General features: G+C 39.2%; 1 protein-coding gene across 1 annotated transcript in view; it reads left to right on the top strand.

The window, feature by feature from the left end:
• RSPO3 (R-spondin 3) overlaps positions 1–16,500 on the top strand; it is a 63,326-nt gene that overhangs the window by 31,104 nt on the left and 15,722 nt on the right. Inside the window, exons 3-5 of the mRNA XM_062572577.1 lie at positions 5,357–5,548; positions 6,581–6,727; positions 9,150–9,347. Of these exons, the coding sequence (XP_062428561.1) occupies positions 5,357–5,548; positions 6,581–6,727; positions 9,150–9,347 (537 nt within the window). The remainder of the gene's footprint in view (positions 1–5,356; positions 5,549–6,580; positions 6,728–9,149; positions 9,348–16,500) is intronic.

Below are 16,500 nucleotides of genomic sequence, written 5' to 3'. Positions count from 1 at the left end.
TCGTACACCAAGGAACAGTCCACCCAGGAGAGGTTAAATTCCAGAGTAATCCTGCTGTGAAAATATTTCCTGTGAGAACTCGCAAGTCTGAGAAACCAGGAGTAACAACAGATCTCTAGCAGGGATGGATTTCATTTGTCTAGCACATCCATTTCAAGAGTGAGCCTCCAAGTGGACATCTCGTAGTTGAAGATTAATGATCTTCTTTAGCTGAAACAATGCACCTCAGCTGCAGCAAACGGGAAAAGAATACGTAAGTTCTTTTACTAAGAGCTTTTCCCCTGGCTGTCAGAATATATTCCCACCTGGATACCTCATGTATTTTTCTTCTTCTTTTTTTTTGATCTCATATATTTATAATATACATAAAGTAAAACAGAGCAAAATTTCATTGCCAAGAGCTTTAGAATTTATTTGCTGCATTCCATCAAAATCTCCTACCATTTTGCCATTGAAAATTCAAATTCAACTCTTTGTCCTTAACTTTCTATTTTTAACTGAGAGATCACAACTCATTGTTTCCATAGTAAGGCTTTGGAAAATATTCTGAAAAAGGAAAATCTTCAGAAATTTCATTTGCTAATGAGGCTTAAAACTAATATCTGAACAAACAGCATGCACAAAAAAGGGCTCGAAGGCAAAAAGGGCTTAGAGCCAAGGAGAGGAGGAGACTAGCTCAAGATTAGTTTAGTGTACTCTCTGATCTCCAGTAGTTAGGTTTTATAAAATGAAATAGAGATGGATTCTGGACCTAAATTTAGCCAGGAGTAAGTACACTTGTACTTTTATACCTGATTAAAGTCAGCAGGGTTGGGTTAGGCTTGTGTGAGAAAGGAAGAACTTGTCTATGAGTCTTTGAACTTCCACCATTTGCTTTCCTTATGGATTTGTTGTATTTTCCATCCTTGAGAGCTGTGTTCAAAGAATAGAAGAGGACAGATTGCCATTGCTGTTGGTAGTGTCATCTCTAACTGTGGTAGGGACACCTTTACTGCTCACAACAGCCTCGTCATAGAATACCTCATACTAGAGCATAAAGTCAGTTTTGAGAGTTGTGGACAATTGTTGTATTTTATTTTATTTTATTTTCAGAATGAAGTAGCTTGCCCCAAAGGCCAAGTGGTTACAAGAAAGAACATTTATTGTACCTCTTTTCAATGCTAAAATCCTGACCTCCTAGTTCTCCAGCCAGTGCCTAACCCACTAGCCCACAGTGCCTGCCCTTCTGCCAAGACACTGGACCTCCCTCTTCCCTGGTTACCACATCTAAAACTGGTGGTTAACAGGAGTGGTCTGTGCTCCCCTAGCACTTTTTCACCTGTAGACTTCAAAACATTTCTTAAAGTGGATATAAATTACTTGCCTATTTCTACTATTGACCTAAACAAGTAGAGAAATTTGAAGCTATGCTTATGTCAGGTGTACTGAGATTTGCTTTTACCAGATGAAGATTATATTCCCATCTTATTGTGGTGCATCACTTAAATACTTTCATCTCTCAGTGTGTGTTATGGGGAAAAAGGATTAAAATTTCTGCCTACTTCCTTGTGGTCATGATGTGCAATTGCTCTGTAGGCATGTAACACCATATTGTGCAGATGCCTGATGTTCTGTATGCTCATGTGCTCAAAGGTGCCTCCTTTTTCACTTTTGGTAACAAATTTCTCAGCATGAATCTTTCTCAGGACTCACAGACTGGAGCTCCTAGGAATCAACCCTCTGGAGGCCTTCCCAATGGGGACATTTTTAAGAGTGACAGGCTCAGGACAAAGAACATCATTGTCTGTTCTTCAAAAACATGGCCAACAGTGCACGCACCTCTGCAGGGTGGATGAAGGGCTCCCTTGGGAATGGGCTTCTTCTTCTGCTAACATGGAGGGAACTCAGGTCTCCTTTTTAGAGGCACACCTCTAACTATTAGACTGTGGGAAAGGATTAGATGGGGATGCCCCACAACTGCATAAAGAGACACACTGAGTCACAGAAAGGAGCAGCAAGATGCAGCCTGACTCTTAGCCCAAGATTAAGGGCACTGTCCCCATGTTTTCTTCTCATCACTGCTCTGTCAATTTTTCTTGTTGCACCAGAAGAGAAATCTGTTGGGCCAGTTCTGTACACAACAATGATCAGTTCTCTCCACACAGGAGAAATATGTTTCAGAGCCTAAGTTTGTCTCATTTCCTTCTGCAACCTCTCTGAATCACTAAGCCTGTGTGGCAGGACTGGCCCCGCATGGCTTTCTCCCTTGTAGGAACTGGCAAGTGTATGACCCACGCCTGGACCAGAACTGGAGAGAGAGGAGGCTGCAAGGCAACAGGAATGAGGTCTTTGACTGGAGTTTAGAGATTCCTTTTTCTAAACATGCCAGCTCATTTTCGGTACATAAATATTTTCTTCTATCACTTCGTTTCTCCCAAGTTCAATGACAAAACCTAGCGCTAAGTTTTCAAACAATGCCAGTGTCTGAAGCACTCGTCAGTCCCTGCTTTGCTCCTTGCCTGACCCAGAATAATGTCCTCTCTAGCACTGAAAACAAGCATAATGAAACACAGTTTCATTACACAGTACAGGACTCAAAGAAATGTCAGGTACAATAGAAAAAAAATCAGAAATGATACCTTGAATGGTTTTTATGATAAAAAATGTCATTCTTGAATTAAAATGTCAATACTGACTCTTCAAAAATTCTTCAGCTTCCTGCATTTCCAAGCATAACAACTTGCCTTGCTTCACATGTAGAGTTATAACATGGCATGAAATCAACCTTTGAATGGAGCTTGATTTGCATATTTTAACTTACTGATTGTTACATAACAACAATATAATTGTCCATTTGTGACTACAAGTTTTCTTTTTTGTTGCATTATTTGTATAACATATTTGTATATTTTGAATTTGGGGTTCAAGAAACGAGGAAGAAATTGAGAAAATGTCTGGAAGCATATTATATTTTAATACTTCTGGAGTTAAGGGGAGCTGGAAATTGGCCATATAATGGATTTTAACTATACAGAAATTATCATCTCTCAGTAATAAAGTATCTCTGTCTCAAGGACTCACACACAAAGTTTGACCTCAGAGCAGTTGCACATAATGTTTTCTCTGTCAAGAGAATCTATTCATAATGATCTGTCACAGGTGCTCACACATAATATGTTTCCCGTCAAAAATGATCATCTATATTTTATATAGCAGCTTTGATGACAAATATTTTGTACTTCAGCTGCTTTTTCTTCCCTGTGTCAGACTTAATGAAGGAAAGTCATGGATAGTTTTTAAATAATGTCAGCTTCTTAGATCACATTACTGCGTCTGCCTTTGAAAGCAGCCTCTTACAAGAGCCACAGTACAGGGGAGAAGGAGACAAGGATATTTTCATTTACATCTTTAAAAAGACAGCCAATGTTTCAGGCTTTTAATTTCAAAGGCAATATACTCTGTTTCTCTGGAATCTTCTGGGAAAAGGTGTTCTGTACTTTCTGAATACTCAGTACTTTGAGAGTCTAGCAAAACTACTTTGATAACTGATTTTGGGTTGCAACTTCCAGCTCTGTAGAAATGCAGTTTGTTCTCACAGTAGTGTATGTTAGTGGTAAAAACATTTTCTTCATGATTGCTCTACAAGTCAGTGCCTCAGTGGGAAAAGAGATTTGAGATTTTATGTTCTCACTGAAATGAAAGCAGGGCCAAAGTTTGCTCTTTCTCCTACCTGTTCAGCCCCACTGAGAGAAATAATCCTGATTCCTCATTCTGTTAGTGAAAGGGGAAAAGTGATTTGAACTCCCCTTGAGATTTCTCAGACTGTGGGACTGATCATCTATAATAGTTTTCAAAAGAGGTAGGTGCAGCCTCAGAGAATAGAGGAGCGTTCAGTTCTTTTCCCTTTGCTGGGCCACTTTTCTGCCAAAACTGTACTCGAACAAAGTACAGAAGTATCCCTGAGCTTCCCTGCCACCCAGCAAACTCCCCTGAGCTAGTGGGCAAAGATCCAGATGTCTCCCACTAGCAGGGGCGTGGTTTTCAACTTATAAGCCACAGATTCTAGGCTATCCCCAAGGGATCCATAGAGAGGCACTGACAAAAGCAAGTCCATTATTATGTGAAGTATTTAGTAGTGTCTGCAGAATTTAAATAAAAATCAAACACTCAGATAGGCAGTAACAGTGTGGTACAGGTCATACTTTCAAAAATTTCACTGGCCCAGGGAGAAGGCAGAATAGGAAGACAATAAGATTTACAAATGTAAATGAGGGCTGGATTCCTCTTGACTACAGAATATAATCACATCTCAAGCTGAGAGATGAAAGCTGATGCTTACAAAAATTCCTGGGTTTTCTATATGAAAAGAGGCCAGATTTTCAGGGATGGGAGCTACTTGATGCTTAATTATTTTTCAGATCCATAGCCTATTTAGGAATGCAACCAGGAATGAATCAAAAGTAGGTAAGAATTTCTAAAATACAGAAAGATGTAAAATATTACACTATATGACTGAGAAGTCGTTCACTGATTCATTGATTAAGTAATTCAAATTCATTAATTCATTGAAAAGGTACTCTGCAATAGTTCCCTCTTTTCTGCTACCCTCAGCCCTCAAATACCATAAGATCTGGATACTCTTAAGCAGTGGGTGTAATAAGTTTTCCTTTCGTTGTCTGAAGAATTAGAACAATTCAGCTGAAGGGCAAGTATAATCCTACCTATGCTCCAGGCTGGGATTGGAGCAGGGTAAATGCCATAGTTAAGTCTGAACATCAGGTTGTAATTGTTAGAGATTAAAAACATGCCAGAAAGTACATTCCAGGGAAAGAAGGAGGGTGAGAAGGATGGCTCTCCTGTGTCTTACTATTAAGGCAGATTAGCATCAGATCTAACAAGGACGTATTCTGCGCAGCAGAATTCAATCAAATTACATTTAGTCAATGAAGGAAATTATATACTAGGTTATCTTTTAATAATCCAGCTAGGAAAAGCAATGATAAATGAACATGTATTTATTTTCTGAGTCAAGCATATAGAAGAAGTGGCAGCAAAACTGCTGGTAATAACTAAAGGGAAAATAATTATTCTCTAGATGCTGCTGTTCCATAAAATCAATTTCAAATATAATTTGCTGTTAGTTATTTCTGCAAGATGTGAGCACATCAGCTGAACTTCTCATTTTTATGCAGTTGAAAAGATGACTGAAATGAAATGTCGTGTCGTGAGATACACAAGAAAAAAATGAAGCAATCTTTAATAGCTGTCAGAGAGGAGAGTGGTCCACCCTTCCAAGTACAGATGAATTATTATTATATGGGTTTGTCTAATTTCTTGTTCTCTCCCCCTTCTTTTTTTTTAATACTTGTCTTCTCAGTGCATCCTAACGTGAGCCAAGGTTGCCAAGGAGGGTGTGCTACGTGTTCTGACTACAATGGATGCCTGTCGTGCAAACCCAGACTCTTTTTTGTTCTGGAGAGGATTGGCATGAAGCAGATTGGAGTATGCCTTTCCTCATGTCCAAGCGGATATTATGGGACACGGTATCCTGACATTAATAAGTGTGCAAGTAAGTGCTGGGAAAAGGGGAAACGCATGGATATGTTTGTTCTCTTTTGAACGCTGTGTGTCCTTAGGAGTCAAGTCGACAGATTAGCAGATGGATAGGCCAAGTCTTTGTTTGTTCAGTTCTTTTACACTAGTGTGATAGATATTAACCTGAACAAAAAGTGAAAGTGAAAAATCACAAAACTACAGAAGCTCAGGGATCCCGGCTCTCCATGGTCACCTGTCCAGGACCTGGGAGATGATGTCCTCTTCTACATCCTCATGCAAAAGTGGGTGACACTAAACTCCTGCAGCTGGAGCAGCAGGATGGAGCGGAGGCTGAGGACCACTGAATCTGACTGGAGCAGTTAAAGCTCACTGGCATTTTCCCACTTGTCTCCCATGACAAGGAGAGAAGACGGCACTCTTTGGAGATGTGGTTTGCAGACTATTCGCCCTGGTCTCTTTATAGCTGTGTCCCACGCTCAGCATAGTCCTATAAATGCCTTTACCAGCTGACAGGGTTTCAATTTGATTTGGGGGAAATTACAAATTCTTGTTGCCTCTGGCCTGGGAGATACAGAATGCAACTTTATTCTTTATCATTTGGGTAACATTTTGCCTCTCTTATGTATTTTTCATCATAAACAAACTAGAAAAGACTGTGGTATCATCCCCACTCATTTTTTTATTGTTGAATGCACTGTTCTCAACCCCATAGGTGATATAAACATGTAAGAGTGACAGCCAAATCACTGACCCAATTTTTACCTAGTAATAAAAGTTATTTAATGAATGGACCACAGAGTAAAATCTTACAGAGTAATTTGACGCTGTAAAATGTTTGCTCACTTTTTAGCAATATGCAGCCTTGCATATCAAATATGGTTTGTGTCATATAGAAATTTTTATTTATCTCTTTTAAATATACCTAAGAGTTGGAAAATATCATGTTTATGTGGTTAGTAACATAGAGAATACAGGAAATACTAAAGGACTGCTGACAGAACGTTAGGGAACTATGAAGAAAACCTGTTCACTATTTGCATTTCAGAATGCAAAGCTGACTGTGATACCTGCTTCACCAGAAACTTCTGCACAAAGTGTAAAAGTGGGTTTTACTTATACAGTGGAAAGTGCCTTGAAAAGTGTCCTGATGGTTTGGAAGCCAACAATCACACGATGGAGTGCACCAGCATTGGTAAGTCCGGTCCTCTGGGCGACGGCCCAGCCCTGGCTGGTTTTCGCACATGGAATGGGGGATCTAGTGAGGGCATGAGCTGCAAGAACAGTTGTGAGATTAGGAAAGTGAAACTTAAATTTACTCTGTAAATGCTCTGCTTTACACTATGCATTCTCCGGCACCACGAGCTCAAGACATTTCCTAAGTCTGCCTTTCCACAGAAGGCAAGCTCTATAGTGTCCCATAAACAGAGTCTTGGTGTGAAGGGCAATTCTGCCTCAGGAAATACAGCCTGTTTCATCTTGCGTGTTTGGTCTACCCTCATGTAAAATAATACACATCTCTCACTTGCACTGTTAGGCATTACGCAGGCCCGCTAACATCAAAGGTTCCAAAATCCTGAGCCAGGCCCCAAATTTAATTTAAAGATTAAAATATTAACTGCTTTATTGAAACTACCTTGTATTATCTGAGCCTTCAGAGCACATGTGTGTCAACATTTTGAAGTATACCTGCGCAAAGGTGAAGGCTAGGAACTTTTAAGCAGTAAGAAAAAAGCCAAAAGTAAAACAGAAGTGGTATTTCTTGCATGCTCACGTGACTCTAGAAACTGAAGATTAAAATAAAATACCACATAGTCTGGCACTTAAAAGAATGCGATTGGCAGCATCGATCCTGTGACTCACTGGGTGCAGAGAAGAGAACTGTTTTTGTATCTCCTCAGCCTCTGACTCACAAACTCCAGTTATTCATGCCAGGGCAATTTTGGAGGTCACCACACCTAACTGTCTGCTCCATCCCTCTGCCACCGCTGTAGCTGAAAGCAGAATGAACGAAATATTTGCCTCTGAGCTATGCAGTTCACATCCCACGCCATGAATATGCTGAAACTGTGGCAAGGTTCTGCTTATTTTAGTATGTTGGCTATGAATTGCGGTGACTGAGGGTTGCGAACTGCGGTGGCAGCAGTAACCTCTTCAGCCACCAGCGATCAGGGAGCACTTGGGCACAGTGTGGCCATGATGGAAATCTCCTTCCCCACAGTACCATGCATATAACCCTCCTGGGCATAGCATGTTTTGAAGAAGAAGCAACATAGGAATAAAAATAATGTACAGTAGTTTGGCATTTGCCTTCTGAAATACATATTAACTCAGGTGGTAGCAATGGTTTATATGGTTTTATTTTCAAGCAAAGACTTTCATCTACAAAAGAAATTCAAAGGATCATTTTTGTTTCTTGATGGCTGTTTCCAAGTGCTTTAGACTTAGCTACTTTAACAATGAGTCAGACTCAACTAGAAAAGGTCATTTAAAGCTACAGAGAAAAAACAGACCATTTTTGTGCACGTGAGGGCCAATTATTTTAATGGGAGAGCTCCAGTATAATATGGAAAGTAAAATGATCTGCATGAAAATTTACTGGAGGAAGACTCAGAAATAGCCTGAGGTCAATTATATCTCAAATTTTGAAAAATTTCAAAGTAAATTCTCGAGCTGGAAAAATCTATTGATTTACAAAATCCTCCTTATAGAGGTGCTGGAAATCTTCCCCTCTTTATTGGAGGTATGTAATCTTAAGCATGTACACAAATACAAACTAAATATAAATGTGCACTATCTTTTATCAAGAGGAGGGGACTGAGGAGATGACACAAAAGTAGGATAATTTATCAAGAGCTATGTTAAGCTTCATAGATTACTCACAGTTTTGCCTTTTTTATTAGGACAAGCGTCCAGCTGCACATCTTTGAATTCCCAATAGCATGCATCCTGCATTCAGGTCAATCATTCTGGCTTAGGAACTGCAACTGAGCACTTTTCTGACAAGCTTGCATCCCTCCCCACCCCAGAATATCCTCTGCCTGTTTACACCTTGTATACATTACTGATGATGGCTCTTTCACTGTTTAAGCTGACCATCAAGAAGTAGATCATCAAAGATACTCAAATCTTATTGTAACACCCTTTGACATCAACTGGTTCCTTATAACTCTATTGATTTCCACAAAAATTCAACACCTTTGAGACCAGCTGCAACAGCCTAACCCAATGACTTGACTTTGCTTTCACATAGGCATGAACAAAGTTAGTTCCACTGAAGCTAGAAGGATTTGTATCTCTACAAAACCAAGACATCCTCAGAATAAGTCCCAGTAACTGATTTCATTGAAAACAATTTTGTTGTTGTTGTTCTGTTTTGGGAATGGAATTAAGAAAACAGTACAGATAGAAAGAAATAGTACCTGAAACAATTATTTGACATTTTATGCAGTATATCCTAAGCAGGACAAATTCTCTCAATTCACTGCTACAAATTCTTATTAATTCCCTTCACTTTTGCCACCTTTTGGCTAATGTAGAATGAAATGAATGTACCATATGCATTGTTTATACAAAACGATATTGGCCAGGCTCAGCTTGTCCTATGTTTATTGCAGTGCACTGTGAAGCTAGTGAGTGGAGTCCATGGAGCCCTTGCACAAAGAAAGGAAAAACTTGTGGTTTCAAAAGAGGAAATGAAGTAAGGGTCAGAGAGATCGTACAACATCCGTCAGCAAGGGGCAATCCTTGCCCAGCTACAAGCGAGAGCAGAAAATGTATTGTACAGAGAAAGAGATGTCAGAAGGAAGGAAAAGGTACCACATTATCATCATCATAATATGAGATTGGTATTGTTCTTGTTTAATAACTCACATCTGAATTCTCAGGCCTCCATTGCTGGCTTCACCCAAACTCCATTGACGTGGTGTTTTTGGGGCTGGAGAGAACTGTGCCCTTGCCTGGAGTAAATAAAGACCTAACACTGCTCAAAAAATGTGCTTTGTGTGATCTAGAGAGGATAGGGTGGGCTGGATGGGAAGGTGCATTCTCTCTTGGTTTATTGACAGAGCTGCCAAGATGAAGGGTTGCATACGGAGCTCAGAACAAAATGATCCATCATAAAAAATGTTATATTGTGAGTTGTTTGTCGGATATAAGGCAGACCTATCAAGTTTCGTGTTTCAACTATGGGAGTCCTGCAAAACAATTCTTATTTCATGCTCTCCTCGAGGAGAGCCCTAAGCCCATAATTCTTGCAATTGCAGCACTGTGGCCTCTCTCCCACTCTGAAGCTCTTTGTACTTGCTGTAATTGAACAGCTTGGCCTGATCCTGTCATCTGCATATAATTTATGGAATCCTAGCACAAGAGAAAGGCTATGATACTGCATGGCAGCCATGGGAAATGCCACTTAGCTTGCCTAAAAAGCAAGAGCCCCAGCAGGATTGCCACCTAGGGTCACAACCCATCTATACAAGCCAGTTGTCAGACTCACAGGACCTAAAGATTGGTCTTCCCTGTTAAAATGGGAGATGCCTCCAAAGCCTGTAAAATAATAATTTATATAAATTTCACTCAGCAGAGACTGTTGTTCCATTGTTCATTTTTTCTGCTTCTTGTAGCAGGGAAGTTACTTGCTGTACCCTAGCACAATTACTCTGATTGGTATAGGAGTGTTGATGCCCTTCCCTCCCATTTCGCCTCTGCCTCCCTGGCAGAGCAGGGTTTCACACCTTTTGAGGATAATTCCCCACTAGAGGAGTAGGCAGACCAGCTGCCCCTTGAATATGTGCGAGCCAGCATGAGCGGCATCAGTCACTTACTGCTTCATTAGGTAAACAGTCACTACAGTTGTTATTGATTGCTGATAGAAATGTTAAAGGGTTTTGGAGCTTGTAACCTTTTTGAAGGTTGACTTGTTCTCTAAGGACCTACCTCATGAGAAGGGACATATTACAAGGAGGATCTTACAAACGAGAGCTACACGTCCCTCCTCCTCACTCAGGGACTGGCTAGATCCCCTGATCTGCACAAATCTACGGGGAAGATTTCACTTTCCCAAGCTTGGCTGACCCTCCTTGTGTTGATTATTGCCTTGAAGAGGTACAGCAGTGTGTCCATGTAGCTCCCTGGCTCAGGGCAGCAGTCAAGGTAATGTTTTAATGGATTCCCTTGCGCTTAGACTGAAGGTCCAAAATGTCCATGAGGATTCTCAGTTCTGCTCCTACAGATACACAGCTCAAAACACAGTTTAGTTAGTCCACTGTAACTGGGGGAAAAGAGTCCTCTTCTTTACATCATAGTTAATTTTCCAAGAGCTGAGAATTTAAGACTAAACTTTAATTTCGGAACGGTGAAAACTTTTTTTCTCTGGTTGATGATGTTGTGTGTTTGCTTACGGCAATTTGGCAGCCTCTTCAAATTGGACAACACATTTCTCTTTGAGAAGTGTCTGCTGTTCATGTCTAGTAAGTACTTTAAAAGAAACTCCTCATGCATTTTACTGTCAATTCTTATTTATGGGATCTGAGCCATAAATAAGATGGCTCATATTCAAAAAATATTGCACAGTACAAAAAAGTCCTTTACTTAAGCAATAAATCTTTTTTCTTTCTTTTTTATTTTCCTGGAAAGTGCATAAAGTTTTTTTCTTCCTTTTGGGCATGTTATGGGCTATATTCTGGCCTTTTTAGACTGAGTGGACAATTCATTTGAAACCAATGCAGACAGATGCATATGTTCCAATATTGTCTATACCTTGGGATTTGTATGTGTATGTTTGTGAAAATAAAGCAATTTGGGGTTTATCTTAAATATTCTAAAATCCACCCCCTATACAATCTCCTGTAATAGTAGTCACAAACATGAAAGCCATCCACTTTTGTACATGTTTATAGGGAGATTTTCTTTTTTTTTTAAAAAAAGCTAATCCTTAATAAAACAGGAAATTTACACATAAAATATGAGGTTAAAGTAAACTTAAGCGATGGATTATGGTGTCACAAGCCTGCAAACTGAGAATTAAACTAAAAATTTTCATTCTGTTCTTACTGCAAAGGGAAAATGAAGCTTTCCAGCTTAATCTGCAGGCAACTTAGCTTCCCCACCACCCCTCATTACACAGACAGGCACTTGTGTTCCCCATTGAACAACAGAGTAAATGCATGAGAAGCCAAGAGAGGCTTTGCTGTTATAGAGAACTGTGTTTAGTCAGTGAGAGGAAGAGGGGAAACCAACAAAAACATCTTTGGAAGGGAAAGAAAGTAAATATCTTTGTATTTACTGTTAAAAAAATTTGGAAAATGCCACCTGGTATTGTATGACTCTACCTTGCAACTCAAACATTGCTCTGGAATTTAGCTTCCATTATATTATCCCATTATTATTATTCCATTATTAGCTTCCAACCTGAAATGTAGTGGTAGACTTAGCAGTCAATATCAACAACGTTGTTAATCTTTTCTCTGTGGCCATGAAGAGATAGATAGCTAGTTCAGCTAGCACAGCAAAGACCACACAATGATGGAGTATGATGTTTGTCATAGATGCCTCAATGATTTTGCTCTAGAAACTGAAATTAGAGACAAGATGTCAGTCTGTTAGGTTCCGCTACCTCACATATTGAAATACATGTTTCTGGAATGGCTGTGCAAAATGAGATTAAAAAAATGAAGAGCTGTTTTTGTTTCTATCTGCTAGTGTGTCATTGAGGCTGGCAAGATCTATTACAGCTCCTTTCCTTTCCCCTCACTGGATATAAAATGGGAATTTTAATGTGTAAAGGGGCTAGGCTTTCTTAGGATGAATGCAAGCAAATGGGAATATTTAGATTACAGATAACCCTACTAGCCTAGAAAGGTTCCTTTTACTCATTCTAGCAGTAAATCAGTCAATTCCAATGTGATCTGATGTAGCAATTTACATGTGTTTCACATACATACTACTTTTGTAATTTAGTCCTCTCCAAATCTCACTATAATTTATTTCATAATTCTTCTCTTTTAAACCCATGATGATCAGTTCCTTTCAAGGAACTGATCTAAGACTATATGATTTTAAATTCTAGTTTCTTATTCTTCCTTTCTCTCCATTATACTTTCTGTTTTGTATCTTCAGTAGAGTGTACTATTATTTTCAGCTTTCTGCACTTAGCATCTTCTCAGTTCCTACCTTTCACTGCTAGTCATACCTTGACAGATAACTGTTTGCTGTAGCTAAGTCTACAAACAGCAAATGCATCTTTTGATGCACTGCAAAGGCATAACTTGCAAAGCATGGCAGACATTGCAAATTACAAAATAACATTTATTTATTTGCCTCAAACATGCTCTGGCCAAGCGTATGTCTCTTTGGGCTGCTGTCTACAAATAGATATGAGATTGACTTTTGCTGACCAAAAGACAGATAACAAAATTGCAAAGAAAAGTATTTGTGGGAAAGGAATTGCTTCTTTTTATGCATGAGCAATTCTGCCAAGACTGCATCCAAATGGAAGAGAACTTTACAATATGACTTTCCTGTTCAAGCCTGGTAACCTCTTTCCCCCCAAGAGCAGTCAGTTTTAAATGCTTTCAGAGAGAATTTTCTGATCAGTTGGAAGAGACTGAAAGTGCTCACCAAAAGACCAGTTACAAATAATGAACATGTCTTAAAAAGCTGGATATTATGCAAGCTAATAAACAACCTTGGCTAAATAATTGCATTGCTATAAACCAGCTAGCAATATATTTCAATTTTTTCTTGCTTATATATTTATTCATTTGTATGTCGGTTGTATTTAGATGTTCTAGGGAGAGATCCAGTGCTGATTGTGCTGAGTTCTGTGCAAATGCAGACCAAAGAAAGTTCCTTTTACTAAGGAGCAAAAAGTCAAGCATTAGACATGAAAAGTTATCAGAATGTTATACAAGTGCACATATTTTTTTCACTGTGAGTATAGTGATTATCAGTTTATACAGTCTGAAAGCAGAATACAATAATGAAAGGAAGAGGGACAATTTTACCCCAAATTTTCAAGAGTGATTTTAAACAGTAGAAGAGACCGCAGCTGGTCTGCAGGCAAGCAGCTTGTCTGTTGGTGGGTTGTGCTGTAAGGAGACTACAGATATCTTACTGTAGTAGGCTGTATGAGTAAGAGAGAACACCATGTCTTTGAGATGGGGAACTGCATTCCAGATACAGTTTGGCAGAGACGAGGGAACCAAAGGAGCAGGATTTGGTATTACGCGGTTTTAATGAGCAAAGTGTATATATCTTGGAGAACTATAAAAGCTAAGCTTCTAGCCTGCCAGGCGCTCATACAAATATGAAAACTCAGGTTTGATTTGAATAGCTAGGAAGGCCAAAATTCAGGCCAGCTCTGTTGTTTCTTTGAACTAGTTCCTCTACCCCTTATTGGTATATGTGCACATAATGCTTCCAACATATTAATCAGATCATGCCTGAAAATGTCTTCAGTTGGCTACAGTGTGTTGAAGGGGTCCTGTTAGGGTTTCATTAGATTTCCAAAACCATCACCGAGCTCAAAATCCTGAGCCATTCATCAGGATGTTACTTTAGCTGAAAACAATGTAACTTAATACTAACAAGATTAAAATATTAAGCAATAAACTAATTGAACTCACATAACTTAAACTCACTCTGTAACCCACCCTAATTAAACTCATTCTGATGCCATACAGACATATGTATTAATGGAGCACAGAGGGCTTTTGAGTCTTAACTGAGTTCTCCTTTAGCATTTCTCATGAAGAAAAGGTTCTGCAGTTGATCTTCTGTTTGGGTGCACTGATTTCTTTAATATTCAATTAGGCTGTCCTAAGTAGAACAGAGAAAGAAAAACAAAACTTTAAAAGAAAAGAAGAGAATAGATATAGAAGTTGTATTACATTTTAAAGATATATGTGGAAGTTCAGGCATTGCTGATCTTTATGGGAAAACTTGCATTTGATAAGATTAGGAATTCATTTATAGTAGTGAAAGATGCCATTTGTAATCAGTGGGAGTTTCACCACATCTTTGAACAGGTTTTGAATCATAACACATAAAATCAAGGTTCTGTGATCTTTACAACATAAAAAGCTGTATAGCTACTTAAGACTTACATAAGTTACGTCCCATAACAACACATTTATTCATGTAGTAATAATCATTTCTTCCTACAAATGCTGGGCTGTCGGGTCTTTGGAATAATTACTTGTGCACTTTGTAGAGCTCTGCTGTCACACATTTTGACCTTTGAAAGTCTTTGGACTGTGTTAAAACAAGCTCCCAAGTGCTCCATCAGGATCTTTTCTCTGTCATTCAAAATAAAGATGTATATGCGCTTTTCACAGAGTGAGAGGGTTTTGCTATCTAAGAATTCAGACAAGGCATGAGTAGCTGGGAATTTTCACTCAGCCTCTGTAGGCTTGGCAAGAGCATAGGTGCACTTAAGTCAGACAGCTAAAAATTAGTTGTTTATGTCTAAGCAAGTTCTTGAAGGGTCATGTTAATGGTGGCAAGCTGCGCCTACGATGGGGGATTCATGTCACTGTAAGCCAGATTCTAAGAAGGGCAAAATGATTTGCCTCTTGAAAGTGCCTGCTTCTTTCCAATGACTATTAAGGACAGCCTTGAGAAAGTGGTGTGGACTTTCACTCGCTAACTTTTTGTATGTTTTAGAATTAAATGGTGTATTCCCCTCATCTGCAGAGTAACACTTCATAGCACTGCAAAAGCTAAACCACTGTTTACTCAGGCTGATTCTGTAAACATTACAAGTATGTTCCAGGGAAGACACGGGGCCAGCCAAAGCAAAATGAAAAGTAGAGGTGAAAAATACTCGTTCCCAATTCTCATTCCATTAGATGTTGGCAAAATCAGGATGAGAGCACTGCTTTGTTGAGTTTGTTAATGAATATCTAGTAATGGCTGGACACCTGCTTATTCAGAGGTGAATCATCCTTTACAGAACAGGCTGTAAGTAGGCCATCACTATCCACTCCACACACTAATGATAAAAGTATATTCCCAGAGCAATGGAAGACCAAACTAGGCCTATAATTCCCCAATGTACTATTTTAAGTGATTTTTTCTGATTCAAAAAGGAAAAAAAAAAAAAAAAGGAAAGAAAGAATTGGAGGAAATTTTGGGTATTTTGGGGACTGAGTGTTTTCACTTACCAATATTTAAGTCCTAAGCATAGGTACATGGGAAAGGGAAATAGCTCAATCACAGCTCATTTCAAAAGTTACATCCTTTCCCTAATGTACTGTGGCATTTAAAACAAGGACTGGAACTCATGAACCAGAGAGACATCACAGTGCACAACTCTCCAGTTTAACTGTGAGAGAAGGGGTGCTCTGTGTGAAGGTCACTAGTGTGGTTATGGTTAATGACCTTACTCCATGGTGGGTCATAGAACTCCAGAAGCTTCAAAATGAACATGAAGCTAATTACTGCATCTTTATGTTTACATACTGCATACGCCAATGGGTCATAACTCTGGCCTTTGTGAATCCGAGCTACTATAATTGAGGAATCTGTCTTGCAAAGAGTTTAGCTGTTTATTATCTATTTGTTTCTGCCAAGAGGACCTCTCATTTCCTTCCCTTGTAGGGGTTTTGACTCTTTAACTTTAACACATTTCTAGCCTCCAAGAGTAGTGCTGTTGAGACTTAAGAATCCACTATTAGCAAAATCAACTAAAATGGCTCCTTGGGAATAGCTCAGGCACTGGCAGGGCACAGATCACACAGCGCTATCAGCTCCCACTGGCCTGGAGGAAGAGGCGCAATCTAGAGAAGAGATCTGGGTGGAAAGGTTTAAGAGGGGAAAAAGCAGACCAATATGAGTCAGAGCAATTTGTGAACCCAACATAGTTCATAACAAAGGATGTACTGGTTCTAGAAATCAAAATCTGAAGAGGTAGGAAAAAACTACTTTTAAAACTGTCAGCCATTCAGTCCAACCTTTAAAGGTATTCAA

Source organism: Rhea pennata, chromosome 3 (assembly GCF_028389875.1).
Source record: "Rhea pennata isolate bPtePen1 chromosome 3, bPtePen1.pri, whole genome shotgun sequence".
Classification (NCBI taxonomy): Eukaryota; Metazoa; Chordata; class Aves; order Rheiformes; family Rheidae; genus Rhea; species Rhea pennata.
The sequence above is the reverse complement of the archived record's forward strand: the minus strand, read 5'-3'. Positions and strand labels throughout refer to the sequence as shown.